This window comes from Myotis yumanensis, unplaced genomic scaffold, assembly GCF_028538775.1.
Source record: "Myotis yumanensis isolate MYYU_CA2020_CCGP unplaced genomic scaffold, mMyoYum1.0.hap1 SCAF_5, whole genome shotgun sequence".
Taxonomy (NCBI): Eukaryota; Metazoa; Chordata; class Mammalia; order Chiroptera; family Vespertilionidae; genus Myotis; species Myotis yumanensis.
The window spans coordinates 104,294,220-104,313,928 of record NW_027223756.1 but is presented as its reverse complement, the minus strand read 5'-3'; the positions used below and the strand labels follow the sequence as shown (position 1 = coordinate 104,313,928).

The window sequence follows — 19,709 nt, the reverse complement described above, 5'->3', positions numbered from 1 at the left end:
AAACTAGAGGCAGACTTTGTGGCTCAGCGTTCTCCGTGTGCTGGTAGAAACATCTGCCGGAAATCTGTGTTCGTCCTTATCGAGGGAGGTAAACACAACGCGGGCCGCGAGGGGAAACGCGTCCCATAAAACCTTCCTTTTACGATCCGGGTCTTCGATATCAAAGGAAGCGGTCTCAGTGGAGTCTTGCTTAAATGAATGAATACCTTTCCCGCGGGATTAATATGAGAATCTGACAAATAACACTTTACATGGAAATGCGCGTTTTAAAACGTCTCCTCCGCAGAATCAGCGTTCTCCACCCTGGCCGGGAGCCCCGCAGGCGTCTGCGTCTGTTTCAGCGTTGCCCTGAGACCCTTTGCCTCCTCTGACCCCGAGCCTTAACCCAATGCTTCCTGGAGCGGCGGCCCCGTGGCGATGCCCATTCATCGCAGATTCCACCTGTTCACTGGAAATGAAATCCCTCTGAACCACTGAGTCAGGCACTGGCCTCGCTAAGAACCTGCTTGGAGAGGGACGTTTCTCATGTTTTCCAAGCGGAAACCTGGCCCTGAATTTCTAAACAAGGAGGAGGACTCTGTGAAAACAGCAGCGGGCAGGCGTGATGTCATGGAACGAGAAAGCGTGACAGCGCGGGCGAGAGGCCCCCGGTCACGGGTTTGTTACATGACCTGGACAAGCCAGGTGACAGCGGGAGCCTCCCTGTTGGGTTCGAGAGGCAGGTCCCCTCATGGCTCCAGCCCCGTCCAGGTGGGCGAGCCTCAGGGGCTCTCCTGCTACCTAAACACCCTCCCGCCAGGCCAGGCCGAGGGTGGCTGTGCCACCAGCATCGGACACCACGGGGCGGCCCAGGTGCCAGGAGGGCGTGCAGAGCCCGGAGCAGAGGGGCAGCCATGGGCAGGGGGAGAAGGAGAGAGGGAGGGACAGAGAGGGAACCGCTGTCGCAGGCAGACGGCCAAGCATCCCTGTTTCAGGGAGAAACTGTGAGAATTAAACGTCTTGAGTCTTTTTGGAAAAACCTTGGTAAGACTCCTGGCAGAAGAAAGGGCTAACGAAAGTGTTGGTTTTAGGGAGGTGGCTGGCGAGCCAGACTGACTGGGTGCGACTCCCTGTCCCAGGCTGTTGGCTGTGTGACGAGGCTCCTAACCTGCCTCCGTTTCCTCCATTATGAGCCCACGGGGGTAGAGACGCTGCCCAAGAAAAGGCCCGGGCGGGACGAGAGGCGAACACACAGACGGCGCCGAGGGAGCCTTCCATCGGGAAACCCAGGCGGAGATGCCAGGCTGGAGGTCACCGGCCCGTTATTGTCCCCGGGGTCACGGAAGCTGGGCGAGGTTGGGGGGACTGCTGTCCATCCCAGGGACGGGGGGGGGGGGGGGGGGGCGGGGCCAGGGAGCCATCTCTCGCCCTGGCCGCAGGCCCCTCGGCTGAGTCCTGGGGACCGGCCTCCACCAGCCGGTCATTTCACGCTTCCTTCTTCATTCCTCAGCAGCCTCTGTTCTCCTCACAGGCCCTGCCCAGCGATAGAGGAGACACACCTCACCTGCCTCAGACGGTTAACAGGTACAGGTGATACAGGGTGTCCCAAAATTCACGCAAGATTTGAATTTTGCATGAGCATTAACAACAACAACAAAAAATAAATAAAACACTAATTTTACTTGGTTTATTGAATCATATTCTAATATCTGTTGCCCTTTGATTTCAATCCCTTCAATTTGATAAGCATTACCAAGTACCAATTATGGCCCAGGAGCAGGGACAAGGAAGACCAATGAAGACCATGGCTTTGTGTCTGTGCCAGCAAAGCCGTGGAGGCCATTGACCCGATGTGCTATTCCATACATAACCCTATACTGTATACTTTATGAATCAATAGAAAATTTACAATTTTTATTTATAAACCTGTGTTTTCCATCAAAATTACTTCTTGCGTGAATTTTGGGACACCCTATACATGTAGTTCTGGCCTACAAAATATTCCACCTTCGTTTTCACTAGGCACTGCATTATAAACATATTTTATATTCTTTTTTTAAATTTTTTTATTGAATTCAGAGAGGAAGGGAGAGGGGGAGAGAGAGAGAAACATCAACGATGAGAGAGAATTATGGATTGGCTGCCTCCTGCACGCCCCACACTGGGGATGGAGCCCACAACCCAGGCCTGTGTCCTGACCGGGAATGGAACCTGGACCTCCTGGTTCATAGGTCGACACTCAATCGCTGAGCCATGCCGGCCGGGCTACACTCACCTTTCTTTATGAATTAGTCCAGCTTGTGTCAACAGAGACTTCCCCCAAAAGGGAAGTGGTCTTGGCTTAAGGGTGACTCGACCAGCCCTCCCCCTCGCTCTCGCTGGGGCCTCTCACCTCCTGTGATGGGTTAGTGCAGCCGTGGGCAAACTACGGCCCCTTTGAAATGAATAAAACTAAAAAAAAAAAAAAAAAGACCGTACCCTTTTATGTAATGATGTTTACTTTGAATTTATATTAGTTCACACAAACACTCCATCCATGCTTTTGTTCCGGCCCTCCGGTCCAGTTTAAGAACCCATTGTGACCCTCGAGTCAAAAAGTTTGCCCACCCCTGGGTTAGTGGCTCCCATCCTCGCTCCACGCTGCAATGGGCAGCTCCTGATGTCCACGAGGAGCGGGTCCCACAGCATCCACGTCAAGATGACCCATGAGGACAGGCGTGTTTTAGGACAGCGCTTCTCAACCTGTGGGTTGCGACCCCTTTGGGGGTCGAACGACCCTTTCACAGGGGTCGCCTAAGACCATCGGAAACACATCTATAATTACATATTGTTTTTGTGATTAATCACTATGCTTTAATTATGTTCAATTTGTAACAATGAAATTGGGGGTCACCACAACATGAGGAACTGTATTAAAGGGTTGCCGCATTAGGAAGGTTGAGAACCGCTGTCTTAGGAGGAATTTACACTTGATGACATTCCTTCATTTTTATGTATCTGATGGACCTTCACACCCAGACAATCGCATGTTACGTCTTTTGAATCGTCTACAAATCCCTGGGTTGACCATTTCCACTGCTTTCAAGCCTCCATGTGAGAACTAGCCACACCTCATGAGCACCTGAGTGCACATTTCGGGCAAAGTAAATCCCATGGAAGGAAGGGAGCCGCGTAGCCGAAGACGAGTCCAGGTGAGCGCTGGGTCAGGTGGGTGGTTCGGTCCAGACACCCTGGTGGGCTGCAGGAAATGTCACTTTTTAAAAAATATTTTTTATTGATTTCAGAGAGGAAGGGAGTGGGAGAGAGAGAGAGAAACATCAATGATGAGAGAGAATCATGGATCAGCTGCCTCCTGCACGCCCCACACTGGGCATGTGCCCTTGACCAGAATCGAACCCGGGGCCCTTTAGTCCGCAGGCCGACGCTCTATCCACTGAGCCAACTGGCAGGCGCGGAAATGCCACTTTTACGGTGAGGATTTACGTGGCTGTTTTGAAGAAACATTGCACAACTACCCACGTTTTGTTCTCTGTAGTTTTCTTAGCTTCTCTGTGTAGTGACAACTCCTCACATCCCCTCCTGAACACCCCCACCCCCCCGCCACCCATCCCCTTGGTCTGTCCCCGGGGGAGCCAGGCCACACTTACCTGACCGCCCTCTCTGGGTCACTCACCCCCTGCCAGTGCCCTGTGCTCATTCTCTCTTTATCCCATTGGCCAATCACAGAGGGTCCCCGGTGGCCCCTGCCTTCCTCTTCGTTGCTTCTGTGCTTCTTTCTGAATATTCACCCAGGCCCCTCCCACTGGGGGACAGCGCCAGAGTGCAGTTCCCTGCAACCTCACCCACCGAGGCCGCGGGTGGGTCTAGTCTTGGAGCCTTCAAGTCTGTCCCCCAAATGACCAGGAGTTCTTTTCCACTGTTCGCCGTCTCGCTCTACACAAACGCCTTCAACAGACTCAGTGTTCTGGGTGAAGTGACAACTCCGTCCTGAGTGGCAGCCTGGACACTCTGGGCTCCCTCACTGACCCCCACTAGGAGCAGCCAGACCCCCGAGTGCTGCCTCTTCCACCCAGACGCCTGGGGAGGCCCGGGAAGCAGGAGCAGGGCCCCAGCGCCTTCATGCGCAGACTGGGTCCCAGACAGCGGCCAGGTTCCCTCCCAGCAGGTCTGTAAGCGCCTGCCAGCTGCTGTGGCCTCAGGAGAGCAGACCAGCAGCACTGCAGCCCCCCCCTCCCGCCTCCCCGCTGCACCCCCTCAGCCCGGGGAGCGCCTGCAATCATGGGGCTGAGTTCCAGTTCACAGAGGTTCTGCCTGGAAACTCAATGGGAACCAGCAACCAACCGGAGGGAATGACAGCTAAAGGGCTCAGTGAGCCCTAGGCTCATGTTTAGGCAGGGGGTTAGGGTTAGGGTGAGGGTGAGGGTGAGGGTGAGGGTGAGGGTGAGGGTGGGGGTGGGGTGGGGTGAGGTTGAGGGTGAGGGTGAGGGTGGGGTGGGGTGAGGGTGAGGGTGAGGGTGAGGGTGGGGTGAGGTTGAGGGTGAGGGTGAGGGTGGGGTGGGGTGAGGGTGAGGGTGAGGGTGAGGGTGAGGGTGGGGGTGGGGTGGGGTGAGGGTGGGGGTGGGGTGAGGGTGAGGGTGAGGGTGGGGGTGAGGGTGAGGGTGGGATGGGGTGAGGGTGAGGGTGAGGGTGAGGGTGAGGGTGAGGGTGGGGTGAGGGTGAGGGTGAGGGTGGGGTGAGGGTGAGGGTGGGGGGTGAGGGTGAGGGTGGGGGTGAGGGTGAGGGTGAGGGTGGGGTGAGGGTGAGGGTGAGGGTGAGGGTGAGGGTGGGGTGGGGTGAGGGTGAGGGTGAGGGTGAGGGTGGGGTGAGGGTGAGGGTGGGGTGGGGTGAGGGTGAGGGTGGGGGTGAGGGTGGGGTGAGGGTGAGGGTGAGGGTGGGGTGAGTGTGGGGTGAGGGTGAGGGTGGGGGTGAGGGTGGGGTGAGGGTGGGCATTGCCGGCCCCAGTAGGTGCTCAGCAGCAGACCACCCCGAGGAAGTCTGTGCAGGGACAGCTCTCCTGGCTGCAGAGCTGATGCCCACAGGTGCGGGCAGGCCCTCCCCCCCAACCCCAGGTCACCAGGAAGGAGGGTCCTGATGGGGGGCGGGGGTAAGTGTGGGGAGGAGCCTGGGCATCTCAGCACACGGGGAGCCCCACCAGGAAGTAGGGGCTGCCCCCTGCCCGGGATGGTAATCCAACCCCAAAACTGTTACAAAGTGGGGGGCGGGGAGCCAGGGACACGGAGAGGAGGGAGGAGTGTAGCTGGGCTTCCTCTCCGGTCCCCGCAGGCGCCGGGAAAGTTCTCAGGCAGCTCCGCGCAGGCCAGTGCCCGGGACCCCAGAGCTTCCCTGCGCTCAGTGATCCCGGGGACCCCAGCGCCCCTGCGCCCCACAGTTCGCCCCCCCCGCGAGCTCCGCGCGCCCCGGAGGCAGTGGCGGAGCGCCGGGCGCCCCCACCCGCGGGAGCGGCCGCGTGGGTGAGTCACGCCCTGGGCGGGGGGCGGGGCCCGGAGCGGACGGACGCGCAGCTGCAGCCCCGCGCGCGGAGGGACAGGGCGGGGCCGGGACTGGACGGAGGGACCCGGGAAGCAGCGCGGACCTGGAGCGACCGGCCGACCTGCCCGGGAAGGAGCCAGGCGCGTGCTCTCCGGGTGGAGGGACCCCGTCACCCGCGCGCCCCGAGAGCCGCGCCCCAAGCCCAGGGTCGGCCACGCGGAGGCGCCCGGGCGCTTCGCCGCCCCCCCCCTCCTCCCCGCGGACGTGTTCGCCCAGAAACATGGGCGGCGGCGGCGCTGACCGCATGGACGCTGCCCGCTCGGGGGGGACAGACCCAGACGCGATGGAGAAGGTGCCTCCCGGGCCGCCCCGCCCGCCGAGCCCGCCGAGCGCCGGCCCCTAGACCGACCGCGGTCCTCGGCTGAGCCTCCCGCATGCCTGTGCGCGCGGGGGCGCGGGGTCCGGCGGGGACCGGCCCGCCTGGCGCCCGGGGGCGCTGCGTGTGGCCGGGGGGCCCCGGCGGGAAGGGCGCGGGCCGTGCGCGCGCTGGCCGGCCTCGGGGTGCTCGGCCTCCTCGCCTGCGCCCACCTGTCCTGGACCCGCGGCCGCCAGGAGGGCCCCGAGGCTGCACGGGGACCCGAGCCCGACGCCCCGGCCGGCGCCCCGCCGCACCTCATCTTCATCCTGGCCGACGACCAGGGCTTCCGCGACGTGGGCTACCACGGCTCCGAGATCCGCACGCCCACGCTGGACCGGCTGGCGGCCGAGGGCGTGAAGCTGGAGAATTACTACGTGCAGCCCATCTGCACGCCCTCCCGCAGCCAGCTCCTCACCGGCAGGTAGGCTCCTGCTTCTTGCCATGTTTGTTGTCTCGGGGGAACCCTAGGTCTGTTGTCTGGGGAACCGAAATTGTGAAACCGAAGCATTTGCTTAATGAAGATCCAGCTCCTGACTTAGGGGAGTCACCGGAAATGTGGGGAGCAGCTGAATGAATGAATGAATGAGTGAGTGAGTGAGTGAATGAGTGAATGAATGAATGAGTGAGTGAGTGAATGAGTGAGTGAGTGAATGAGTGAATGAACGAATGAGTGAGTGAATGAGTGAGTGAGTGAATGAGTGAATGAATGAATGAGTGAGTGAATGAATAAATGAATGAGTGAGTGAGTGAGTGAATGAGTGAATGAACGAATGAGTGAGTGAATGAGTGAGTGAGTGAATGAGTGAATGAATGAATGAGTGAGTGAATGAATAAATGAATGAGTGAGTGAGTGAGTGAATGAGTGAATGAACGAATGAGTGAGTGAATGAGTGAGTGAGTGAATGAGTGAATGAATGAATGAGTGAATGAATGAATGAGTGAGTGAATGAATAAATGAATGAGTGAGTGAGTGAGTGAATGAGTGAATGAACGAATGAGTGAGTGAATGAGTGAGTGAGTGAATGAGTGAATGAATGAATGAGTGAATGAATGAATGAGTGAGTGAATGAATAAATGAATGAGTGAGTGAGTGAGTGAATGAGTGAATGAACGAATGAGTGAGTGAATGAGTGAGTGAGTGAATGAGTGAATGAATGAATGAGTGAGTGAATGAATAAATGAATGAGTGAGTGAATGAATGAACGAATGAGTGAGTGAATGAGTGAGTGAATGAGTGAATGAATGAGTGAATGAGTGAGTGAATGAATGGATGAGGTGTTGAGTGTCAGTGGGTATGAGTGACCCTGAGCCGGGGCACTGGTCTCGGGCTGTTTTGCGCAGCTGGGAGCCTGCTGGCGGGACTTGGAAACGTTCACACACACACACACACCCGCAACCAGACAGCCCAGCCTGGTCTCCCCACATCGCATCTCCTCTGGCGTTGAGCATGCTCCGATGGCGTTCCCAGGTCACACTAGAACCCGCGGTTGCCGTCGCTGGCAAGCAAGACGTGCCCACCTGCTTCTGTGGCTCTTGGCTTGTTTCCAGAACGGAAGACTCAGAGCCACAGGTCATCGCAGAGGGAGGGGCCCCGGAGAGCCAGGCCGTGTGCCCTCTGGCCGGTGTCCCCACGACCGTGCTTGGTCTCTGGGGGGACGGCCTCTCATTGGGCTCCCACGAAGGCCGGGCATCGTCATCACGGCAGGTCTCAAAGCGTAGGAAACGCACTGTGAATCCTCAGTGGGGCCCTGGCCGGTGTGGCTCAGTGGATAGAGCGTCGGCCTGCCGACTGAAGGGTCCTGGGTTCAATTCCAGTCAAGGGCACGGACCTCGGTTGCAGGCTCCTCTCTGGCCCGGGCCCTGGTCCGGCGCGTGCGGGAGGCAACCAATCGATGTGTTTCTCTCACATCGATGTTTCGCTCTGTCTCTCCCTCTCTCTTCCACTCTGTCTAAAAATCAGTGGAAAAATATCCTCGGGTGAGGATTCACAACAAAAAAGTCAATGCTGCTCCCCCTATGCCTGGGGATTTTCTGATCAACTCCAAGGAAAATCCAATTTGGAGGCTTAAGGACAATTGTTCAGTACGAGGGTAGCTGATTTGAAAGCGGGTTCCAGGGCCAGGCCAGCCCTGGCAGGGGCAGAAGGCAGCCTAGGGCTCCAGTGTGTGTGTCCCTGTGAGTTCAGCCCCAAGGAGCCCTCGCTTCGGCGAAGTTGTTCTTGGAATTGGATCCCCCCGGCGCCGCCAGTCTCCGCTGGAAAAATAAAGACTATGTTGTAGGAATCTTCGCCTTGCAGACACCGTTGCTTACGGCATGATTTCCACTGCTCAGCAAACTGTCAGAAGTTGGCGTCGGTGCTAAAACAGAGGGAAAAGCTCCCTTTCCTGAGACAGAGAAAGGAGTCTCTCTGTGCCGCGGTCGATTCAAAGGGCAGAGTCAAGGGCATGGGATGTTTATGAAGGGGTTGGCGGGAAAACAGCGAGTCCATCGGGTGGCCTGGAGGTCAGCCGCTCTCATGGTTTATGAGTAAACGTGTCCCAAAGACTCCGAGAGCCTCTCAGCTAATCTCGGAATTGACGCTGACAAGCCCGGCCGGCGTGGCTCAGCGGTTGGGCGTCAACCTAGGAACCAGGAGGTCAGGGTTCGATTCCCGGCCAGGGCACATGCCTGGGTTGTGGGCTCGATCCCTGGTAGGGGGTGGGCAGGGGGCAGCCGATCCATGATTCTCTCTCCTCATTGATGTTTCTGTCTCTCTCTCCCTCTCCCTCTCCCTTCCCCTCTGAAAGCAATCCTATATAATAAAAGCCTAGTACATAAATCAACTGAACAGCGGAATGACCAGTCGCTATGATGTGCACTGACCACCAGGGGGCAGATGTTCAACGCAGGAGCTGCCCCCAGCCCGCAGGCCCCAGGCCAGCCAAGGTGGGTGCCAGTGGGGGCCCCCTGATTGCCCTGCCGGTCGCCCCACAGATTGGCCCTGATCTCCGGCCAGGCCTAGGGACCCTACCCGTGTGTGAATTTCATGCACCAAACTCTAGTAAAAATATATTTTAAAAAAAAAAAAAAAGAAAGAATTGACAGTGACGAGAGCCACGGTGCTTGAACAGCACGCGCTGGGCACCGTGGGCTCCCCTTCCATCGAGCACACTCCTCAGGCTCCTCGCCTGCAGCAGGCTTTTCCTTTCGTTTGTTAATCCTCCCCCGCGGGTATTTCTCCATTGAATTTTAGGGAAAGTGGAAGAGAGAGGGAGAGACAGAGAGAAATATGGATGTGAGAGAAACACATCGACTGGTTGCCTCCTGCAGGAGCCCCGACCAGGGCCCGGCCTGGGGAGGAGCCTGCAGCCGAGGTCCGTGCCTTGACCAGAATCGAACCCGGGAACCTTCGGCCGCAGGCCGACGCTCTATCCACTGAGCCACACTGGCCAGGGCAGGGTTTCTTTTATGGTTATGGTGACTTAATGGCAGGAGACAGAGAGGAAGCTGGGAACAAGTCCTGACCTGGCTCTGGAGTCGGAGGGGGCCTCCTGCCCTTTCCTGCAGGGGCACCTCTTGAGGAGACTTATTGGTGGGAATGTCTGCCCAGTGTGGCCAGCAGTGCTCCCACAGTGACCGGCGCTCCTGTCTGGATTGGACAGTTAGGTGCGTTGGCACTTGCAGGTCCCAAACAAAACATATTTTTATTGACTTCAGAGAGGAAGGGAGGGGGAGGGAGAGAGAGAAACATCAGTGAGGAGAGAGAATTGTGGATCGGCTGCCTCCTGCACGCCCCTTATTGGGGATCGAGCCTGCTGTTATGGGTTGGCTCAATGAGATAGACCACCGACTCAGAATTTAAATTTGAAAGCCTTTTTATTAAGCTGGCCAGCTGACCACAGCCCGTACCTTCCCCCTCTGGGAAGCCTCGCGGCATGTGGCAAAGAGCAAGTGTGCATTATGATTTTTATAGCAAAAGTGTTACCTTAGAAGCAAAACAGTGTTACCTTAGAAATGTACAGAAAGTTCATAAACACAAAAAGGGGGGTAAACAGAGTCACACTTGACTAGTCTAAGACAATCTAGCAATTTTTCTTCCATGGTTCCTAACCCTGCAACTCCCCTCCATACGTCAGTCCCTCCTCCCAGCACATACACAATCCTCATATCCTGGCAGCACAATCCTTCTCCATACGTCAGTCCCCCCTCCCAGCACATTCTGTAACATTCTGTAATCCTTCCATGGCGCAGCCCCTCACCCTAGCACACCTGCCACCCAGGCCTGTGCCCTGACTGGGAATCGAACCGTGACCTCCTGGGCCCTAGGTCGATGCTGAGCCCCTGAGTCACGCTGGCCCGGCTGCAGTTTGCTCTTGACAAACCACTGGGACTTCCCACGACGTCCCGCAGACGGGAGAGGGTGGCGCTGGAGCCGGGCTCGGGGCCCAGCCACGCATTGATGACGTGGAGCCCGGGGAAGCTGGCCATTCTCTCCCCGGGGACGTGCTGCGGATCCTGGATCCTCTAAATAAAAAACAAGCAACAGAAACCCACATGGGCCGAGTTGCTTTACAGGAGACACTAGGTTATGAGACACAGGAGAGGATTCCAGTCTCCTCACATTTATAAAGAAAGAGCGTTGCTGAGACCGGTTTGGCTCAGTGGATAGAGCGTCGGCCTTTGGACTGAAGGGTCCCGGGTTCGATTCCGGTCAAGGGCGTGTGCCTGGGTTGCGGGCACATCCCCAGTGGGAAATGTGCAGGAGGCAGCTGATCGATGTTTCTCTCTCATCGATGTTTCTAACTCTCTATCTCTCTCCCTTCCTCTCTGTAAAAAATCAATAAAATATATTTTAAAAAAAAAAAAAAAGGACGTCTGTGGTTGAAGCGGTTTCTGAAGCTGTTAACCTTCCCTCCCCCCGACATGTGCTGGGGTCACCATGTGAAGTCTCTCCCTCCTGCACAGACCTGGCAGCGTCCAGGCCCCTGAGTCAGTGGCATCGCCCCACCTGGCAGCAGGGGGCTGTCGCCTGCCCACGTGTCCTCGTCCTGGGCAGGAACCATCGGAACCCATACTCGGCCCTCACCTCTGGGCAGTGGCTCGCAAACTTGCATGAACAGAGCCAATCATCCAAAGTGCTGGTTGCGACGCAGATTCCGGGCCCAGCCGGTGACTGCACCAGGGCCTTGGCGGGGGGGGGGGGGGGGGGGGCGGAAATCAGTAGTAATTTGACAAGCATGTCAGGTGGCTCAGGTGTCTCCATTCAGATAAATGAAGAACTGATCTTAAGTGCTGCCCGGCCGGCGTGGCTCAGTGGTTGAGCATCCACCTATGAACACGCCCAGGTTGCAGCTCGATCCCCAGTAGGGGGCGGGCAAGAGGCAGCCGATCCATGATTCTCTCTCATTGATGCTCCCTCTCCCTCTCCCTTCCTATCTGAAATCAATAAAAAAAAAAACATTTAAAAAAGATGGGGACCCAAGACTAGAGCCCCATTCCCCCCGGAGCCCTGGATGAAAGCTGCCGGTATCCCCAAGTTTGGTTGCCTTCGCCTTTCTCCTACAGCCACCGCCCAGGATTCGCCGTGAGGCCGCGCGGGCTGCTTCTCCCTCTGACGGCATCAGGGCTTGTTGCCAGGCTCTTACCACCCTGGGCGTTACCTGTCCCCGTGGCGCCGCGGCCCTGGGGTGTCTGATCGCTGCCCCCTCCCTCCTGGTTCCCAACTCCTCAGCATCGTCACAGCCGCACCCGCAGCCAGCACACCCGTCCCCACGGACGGCCACGGGAGGAGAGAAACCCCGTCCGACTCTGCCACTCTTTCCAGCACCCTGCTGTCTCCCTATCACACCCGCCCCGGAGGCAAGAGATTCGTATTATTTTGAAAAATGTTTGTGAAATAATTGAGCAGGCGTCATTGCATGGAGGCTGTGAGAGGGTAGGAAGGTTACCTGTGTCGGTCACGGTCACACAGCGGCCCAGGGGCACAGCCTGTCTGACCCTGACGTGTGTGGCGTCAACAGCCTCTCATCTGCCCCGCTCTGCCCGCCCCGAGGGGAACGTGGGGGCACCGGGTGCAGGTCGGCTGCCTCCCTCTCTCTCCAGGGGGAAGGTGCTTGGCACTGACCGCCCCTTAGCATGCAGCTCCCCTGCCCAGATGCCCGCCGTCGTCAAGACTCAGCTCAAATGCCGCCTCCCTACACAGCTCCCCACGCTCCTGAGCCAGACACGTGTCCCACAGGACCGTCCAGGGCCCCCCTGTCACCGTCGCCGTGTTAGGATGGCTTTCCGGCTCCTCCAGCTGCGCCTGGGCCTCTGCCTGCGGACCTCCCCCGTGGGAGCTGGTCTGAGCAGGGCCGGAGGGCCGGTGAGCAGGGTGGATGCCTGGAGGGGTGAGCGCGGTCCGGGTCCCTCTGGCCGGCATGGGGCAGAGTCCGCGCTGAGGATAGGGGGGCCTTGCCCACAACCCAGGAGGCCTGGCAGGGGCAGGGACTGGGCACCCCTCTTTCTGAGTCTCTACAGCAGCAGGACTGGCTGCAGTTCATCCCACAGCCTCCAGGGGGGGGAAACAGTCTGAAAACACAAGTTTCATGTCACTTTGAAGTAAAACTTTCCTTAAACGCGGAGCTGCACCTCCGTAATGTTCACCATTTGCACCCGGGAGAGCTGACTGCTGGCGCCTTCTGTGGGTGCGGCCTGGCCTCCGTCCAGTCTCAGCCAGCAAGTTGGGGTGATGACTGAGCCCACACGCTTCGGGGTGAATGCATTTCCCCACCAAGCTTTCCCCAGGGTTCCCGGCCCTGAGCTGCCCAGGGCAGTGACCGAGGTCCAGCAGGACCCCCTTCCTCCACCTTAACTCACCCTGGGAGGCGGTTAGAGACCCAGAGTGTTTTTCCCGTTAGAAACGGTGGAAATGGAATTCATCCTTTCCAGACCCTGAGACGATTCCCCCTTTTAATTGTTCTTATAGACGGTGCCTGTCCGATGTACTGTGTAATCTGCAAACACTTTAAAAGCAAAAAGGGCATGAAATGGAAATTTAACAAAAAGGAGAGGAAATGTACAGTAAGCGATGAAAATGGAATCATCATCATAAGCAGCAACCAAAGCAAAAAGAGACAAACAAACAAAAAACAGATGAACATATTCACCGCCCAGCACCCTGAGGTGCTAACAGCAGTGAACAGGCTCATGCTCTCGCCTCAAGACTTGAAAAAAAAAAGGGTGTTATAGGCTGTATTTTGTTTTGTCCACAAAGAGCAGAGAGAACTGTGAGCTGTGGGGGTGATGACAGGTGAGGACTAGCAGACAGGGCTCTGGGGGAGCAGGCAGGTCCCTGAACCCCAGGGTCACAGGCTCCGGCCCGGCCTCTCCCCGGGGTCCCCGTGACCAAGGGGCGGTGCTCGCTGCAGCTCAGCTGACCTGTCTGCACCCCGAGTCTGCACTTACATTTCTTAGACCGCAGCTCCCTTTCGGTGCACGAGGTTCTGTGGCCTCCGGAGGGCTGTTCCGGAATGAGAGGCGTTGCTAGTCATTGTGGGTGCCCAGCGGACACTACGCCGACCTCGGCATCAAGGCCCCTCCCGCGCTCCAGGCCTTAGCTCTGAGCACAGGCGTCGGCAGGCCAGGCTCCAGGGCCGAGGCGCTCTCTCTCTCTCTCTCTCTCTCTCTCTCTCTCTCTTTCTCTCTCTCTTTCTTTCTTTTTGTTGTTGTTCATCCTCACCCGAGGATATTCTTCCATTAATTTTTAGAGAGTGGTAGGGGGGCGCGGGGGGAGGCAGAGAGAAACATCCATGTGAGAGAGACACATCGATTGGTTGCCTCCTGCACGCACCCGGGCCTGGGGCCGGAGCAGGGGATCAAACCTGCACCTAAGGTACGTGCCCTTGACTGGAATCGGACCCGGGACCCTGCAGTCCACAGGTGGACGCACTATCCACTGAGCTGAACGGGCCGGGGCGGGTCTGTTTCTGACACGGATACCGGCTTCCTGAGAGTGATGTCCTCGCGAGGGCCGACGGCAGACCTTGGGGCTCTGCCCGGTTTCACATGAGCCTCCTCAGTGGGTTCGGGGCCAGCCTAAGGGACAGGCTCCCCAGGCCAGGCCAGCTCTGCGCTGTTTCCCAGCCTCTGCCGCCCTCTAGGGACCCCTGTCGGCACCGCCTCGCCAGGGTCGCCGGAGCTGAATGAAAGGGGTGACTGGGTTCCCAGCTGTAAGAACGAGACTGGACACAAGGGGTCCGGCCGCCGGTCACTCCTTGAGCCAATTCAGCAGAGACAGGGCTGCATCCCGTGTGAGCGTTTATCCCAGTCCTGCCGGCAGCAGGGGAGCAGGCGGGCACCTGGAAGTTCTGCCCTGACCCCCTCCCAGCTGGCTGGTTACACACACACACACACACACACACACACACACACACGAGGGAGAGACAGCCACGTGCAGCTGCGAGTCTAACAGGAAAGGGGAGGGAGGGTCCGGCCTTCAGGAGCTCAGAGCCCCTAACAAGGAGGCTGATCTGTGATGTGACACACGGCTCAGCCCGTGCCTGGGCCCGGAGGGGGTCAGGGTCCTGAGAGAAACGCCCGGAGGGGGTCAGGGTCCGGCACAGCCACCAAATCAAAGCCTGTCCTGCCCCGTCCGTGGTCTGTTCTCAAAGGAACTTCTTTTCTGGGTCATGGACCCGTCGAGGCATCTGATCTTCTACAGCCTCGTTGCACCCCCAGGCTCCCAGGGTCTGTAAGACGACGTCTCACCTACAGCTGGTGAGGGGCATGATTGTGAGCCGGCTGTGGCTCCGTTCTCATCACGGGCCTGTCCCCACTGTCACCCTGACCGGGAATGGAACCCCCAACCTTCTGGTCCTGGGAGGACGCTCCAACCACTGAGCCACCCGGCCAGGGCAGAATCCGTGGCTTTTAAAATGTCGTGAACTCCTCGGCGCGCCTGGACCCAAACTGAAAATTCATACATGTCTGTGATAATCACCATTCTCTGGGGGGAGAGTAACCCGTGGCAGAATCTCCACGGAACGACCAACGCCGGACCCTCAGCGTCCCTCAACCCCAATGCAGGAAGGGTGAGCACCATTCACCTCCCTGCTCTGTGAGGGAAGCAGGCGCTGTGGGCAGCGGGAAGGGACGCGCTCCCTGCTGTTTGGGGGACATTAAACCCCCGCTCTCGGGCTTGTGAATTAGCTGTTCCCCGTGTCTTACCCCTTCCTGACCACTGGCCACGGCACCTACTCCAACATCACTTCCCACAAGATGCCCCCGAAATGCATGGAATATTGAATGTCAACATTCAATAAAAAGTTAAAAAACGTGTTAACATTCTTTAAAAAGTTAAAGAAAATGGTTTTTCAACAATAACGTGAGTCAGAGACCTTCTGGTTCCCTTGGCAGACCTCACAGCTGGAGGCCTAATCGCAGGACATTTCTGACAGTCGAATAGAAGACTTTTGTGTAATTTTTTCATGTGTTCCATGCTTCAGAATTAGCTTGAAATAAGTTATTTCAGGAAATGATTTAGGAGCGAATGTGAGGTCCCTGGATGAAAAGCAATAATGGTAATAATAATAAGGCTCTGAAATTTAGATCCTTTCCTTTATCGTGTTCATTTCCTGTGTCATATAATTCATTGAAAGAGTAAAGATTATTCAAATAAATTCTGCTACAAGAACGTTAAAAACACTTTGAGATGCGTGGTGAAATCTTCGTTTCAAAAGTACTAATTTAGGCCCGGCCAGTGTGACTCAGTCATTGAGCGCAGACCTATGAGCCAGGAGGTCATGGTTCGATTCCCGATTAGGGCACGTGCCCGGATTGTGGGCTCCATCCCCAGTGGGGGGCGAGCAGGAGGCAGCCGATCCATGATCCTCTCTCATCGTTGATGTTTCTCTCTCTCCCTCTCCCTTCCGCTCTCTCTAATTTAGTCAAATGCATTTCGAACGGTAAACCTGCAGCTCACTGGGTGGGACCCGAGGTCCCCGCAGGTGTGGGGAGCTGGTCCTGTTTGGGGGGGGCGGGGGTGCTTCTCTTCGGAAACCTTCCCAGGGCTCATGTGTTCGGTGGGATCTCTGCTCTGCACTGACAGCTCTCTGCTCTCCGCCAGGTATCAGATCCACACGGGCCTGCAGCACTCGGTCATCAGGCCCGCGCAGCCCAACTGCCTGCCGCTGGGCCACGCCACGCTGCCGCAGAAGCTGAGGGAGGCGGGCTACGCCACGCACATGGTGGGCAAGTGGCACCTGGGCTTCTACCGGCGCGAGTGCATGCCCACCCACAGGGGCTTCGACACCTTCTTCGGTTCCCTCCTGGGCAGCGGGGACTACTACACCCACTACAAGTGCGACGGCCCCGGGGTGTGCGGCTACGACCTGTACGAGAACGACCGGGCCGCCTGGGACCACGAGGACGGCGTGTACTCCACGCACATGTACACGCGCCGGGTGCAGCAGATCCTGGCGGCCCACGACCCCAGGAAGCCTCTGTTTCTCTACGTCGCCTACCAGGCCGTCCACTCGCCGCTGCAGGCGCCCGGCTGGTATTTCAGGCACTACCGGTCCATCGCCAACACGCACCGGCGCCGGTACGCGGCCATGCTCTCCTGCCTGGACGAGGCCGTGGGCAACGTGACCCTGGCGCTGCGGGCACACGGCCTCTACAACAACAGCGTCCTCATCTACTCCTCCGACAACGGCGGCCAGCCCTCCGCCGGGGGCAGCAATTGGCCCCTCAGGGGCAGCAAGGGCACCTACTGGGAAGGGGGCATCCGGGCGGTGGGGTTCGTGCACAGCCCCCTCCTGAGGCAGCGGGGCACGGTGTGCAGGGAGCTGGTGCACATCACCGACTGGTACCCCACGCTGGTGGCGCTGGCCGAGGGGCACATCGACGAGGACGCTCACCTGGACGGCTATGACGTCTGGGAGGCCATCAGCGAGGGCCTGCGCTCGCCCCGGGTGGACATCTTGCACAACATCGACCCTGTCTACACCAAGGCCAGGCACGGCTCCTGGGCGGCGGGCTACGGCATCTGGAACACGGCCGTCCAGTCGGCCATCCGCGTGCAGCACTGGAAGCTGCTCACGGGGAACCCCGGGTACAGCGACTGGGTGCCCCCTCAGGCCTTCAGCAACCTGGGCCCCAACCGCTGGCACAGTGAGCGGGTCACCTTGGCGACGGGCCAGAGCGTGTGGCTTTTCAACATCACGGCCGACCCCTACGAGAGGGTGGACCTCTCGGGCAGGTACCCCGGCGTCGTGAGGCAGCTGCTCCGCCGACTGTCACAGTTTAACAGGACGGCGGTGCCCGTCAGGTATCCCCCCGGGGACCCCAGGAGCAACCCTCGGCTCAACGGGGGCGTCTGGGGGCCCTGGTACAAAGAGGAAAGCAAGAAGAAGAAGCCACGCAAAAATAAGGCTGAGGGGAAGCAGAAGAGAAGGAAGACGAAGAAGAGGCCGCAGGAGGCAGGCTCGGGTCCCCAGAGCCGACCAGGTGCCCCTTGGGGGTGACAGTCCTCAGTCTATCACCTGTTTGCTATTCAGAAAGCAAAAGTGGTTTCACTCTTCCCATCACAGGCCACGGGGGCCACCTGGACACCCCCTGGGGCCCTTCTGCTGGGTGCTCGAGGTGCTGCTCCTGGAGACACCCTTAGGAGACACGGGGATGTCCACCTCCCCGGCTCCTTAAAAGGCAGTCGTGGCCTTATGAGCCCCCCCGCTGTGCTTCAGCCGGTGGCCAACACTGTGCTTTCCGTTCTAACGGGATGCTGACCTGCCGCAGTGCCTGCTCAAAACTGCCTTTGAGGACAGCCAAAGGCTGGTCCACCTCCCAGGCCTTGAGAAATAGATTTGTTGCTGTTGTTAATCCTTACCCCGGGATATTTTTCCATTGATTTTTAGAGGGGGTGGACGGGAGGGGGAGAGACAGAGAGAGAAACATCGATGTGAGAGAGAGATATCGACTGGTTGCCTTCTGCATGCAAGCCTACAACCGAGGTACATGCGTGCCCTTGACCAGAATCAAGACCAGAATCAAACCCAGGACCCTTCAGTCCTTGGGCTAACGCTCTATCCACTGAGCCAAACTGGCCAGGGTGAGAAATACATTTTCTGAGTGAGTTTTTGTATGTCTATCTCTGGGCACTTGGGTTTGTGAATTAGCTCCTTCCCGAGTCCTTCCCTTTCCCGGAAAACCAGCTGCCTTCCTCCGGTGGAGCCTCGCCTCTCAGCACGCGTCGGGGGCAGCCACCAAGCACATATGAGCAGCCGGTGTCACTGTGTGCTCAGCACCTTCCTGGAAGACGGTCCAGCACGACCCGTCATGTATGTTTACAGAAAAAAACACTAATTATTTTGTTTCCATAAAGTGCTATGCAAATGACGTCTAATTATTTAATTATTTTATTTTCTACACACCATTAGAAGAATTTTATTGCATATCTTCAAGATTACCAAGCACTGTGATACTGTAAATTACTGTAACATGGTGGGAATTCAGAGAATATGAAAAGGAAATGATGCAGGAAAATGATCATCATCCTTGTTCAGCCATCATTTTGAATGTATTAAGATGGATATATTTCTTACAAATTACTGGGAAATTCCGTGTTTGTACAGAGCTAGAGAGACACCTTTACTGTTTCTGTCACAAACACCTTATTTATGTATCTTCATTATTAAAATGGTTTATTTATGGCACTCGCAAGTTCAGTGTGGCTTTCCTGCTTCAACTTTGAGATAATATTTCATCTTCACAAACAAAAATCTCTACTAGTCGGCAATTAAAGGTGTGATTTGCTAACAACATGGTAAAAAATACGGAGTTTACAAAAGGATGTTTCCACGTGAGGGCCCCCCGCCCTCGACACGGAGGCCACGGGAAAGTCACGTGTGAGCAGGGTGACTTGTGGTTCGAACCAACAATGGAGCACAATAAAAAGCAGGCAGGCTGTCGGTGCCTGCGGTCAGTGAGAGCACCTGGCCGGCCTGCCACGCCCTCTCCTCACTCAGCCCCACCCACCAGCTCCCACACCCTCTCCTCATTGTCATCCACCTGCTCCCACACCCTGTCCTCACTGTCATCCACCTGCTCCCACACCCTGTCCTCACTGTCATCCACCTGCTCCCACACCCTGTCCTCACTGTCATCCACCTGCTCCCACACCCTGTCCTCACTGTCATCCACCTGCTCCCACACCCTGTCCTCACTGTCATCCACCTGCTCCCACACCCTGTCCTCACTGTCATCCACCAGCTCCCACACCCTCTCCTCATTGTCATCCACCTGCTCCCACACCCTGTCCTCACTGTCATCCACCTGCTCCCACACCCTCTCCTCACTGTCATCCACCTGCTCCCACACCCTCTCCTCATTGTCATCCACCTGCTCCCACACCCTCTCCTCATTGTCATCCACCTGCTCCCACACCCTGTCCTCACTGTCATCCACCTGCTCCCACACCCTGTCCTCACTGTCATCCACCTGCTCCCACACCCTGTCCTCACTGTCATCCACCTGCTCCCACACATTCTCCTCATTGTCATCCACCTGCTCCCACACCCTCTCCTCATTGTCATCCACCTGCTCCCACACCCTCTCCTCATTGTCATCCACCTGCTCCCACACCCTCTCCTCACTCAGCCCCCACCCACCTGCTCCCACGCCCTCTCCTCACTCAGCCCCCACCCACCAGCTCCCACTCCCTCTCCTCACTCAGCCCCCACCCACCTGCTCCCACGCCCTCTCCTCACTGTCCAAACATGGAGAGACTGTCCCAGCTTTGCTGGCCGGGCCCCTTTTAACAACCTCA

The 19,709-nt window shown here is 57.5% G+C and overlaps 1 protein-coding gene across 1 annotated transcript; it reads left to right on the top strand.

Moving 5' to 3' along the window:
• The first annotated feature begins 5,942 nt into the window (after nt 1-5,942).
• Nucleotides 5,943-18,591, top strand: ARSJ (arylsulfatase family member J). The gene is given in 3 exon segments (XM_070417042.1): nt 5,943-6,017; nt 6,019-6,347; nt 16,011-18,591. Coding segments are annotated over 3 exon segments (1,803 nt in total). The 3' UTR covers nt 17,410-18,591.
• Nucleotides 18,592-19,709: the final 1,118 nt, after the last annotated feature.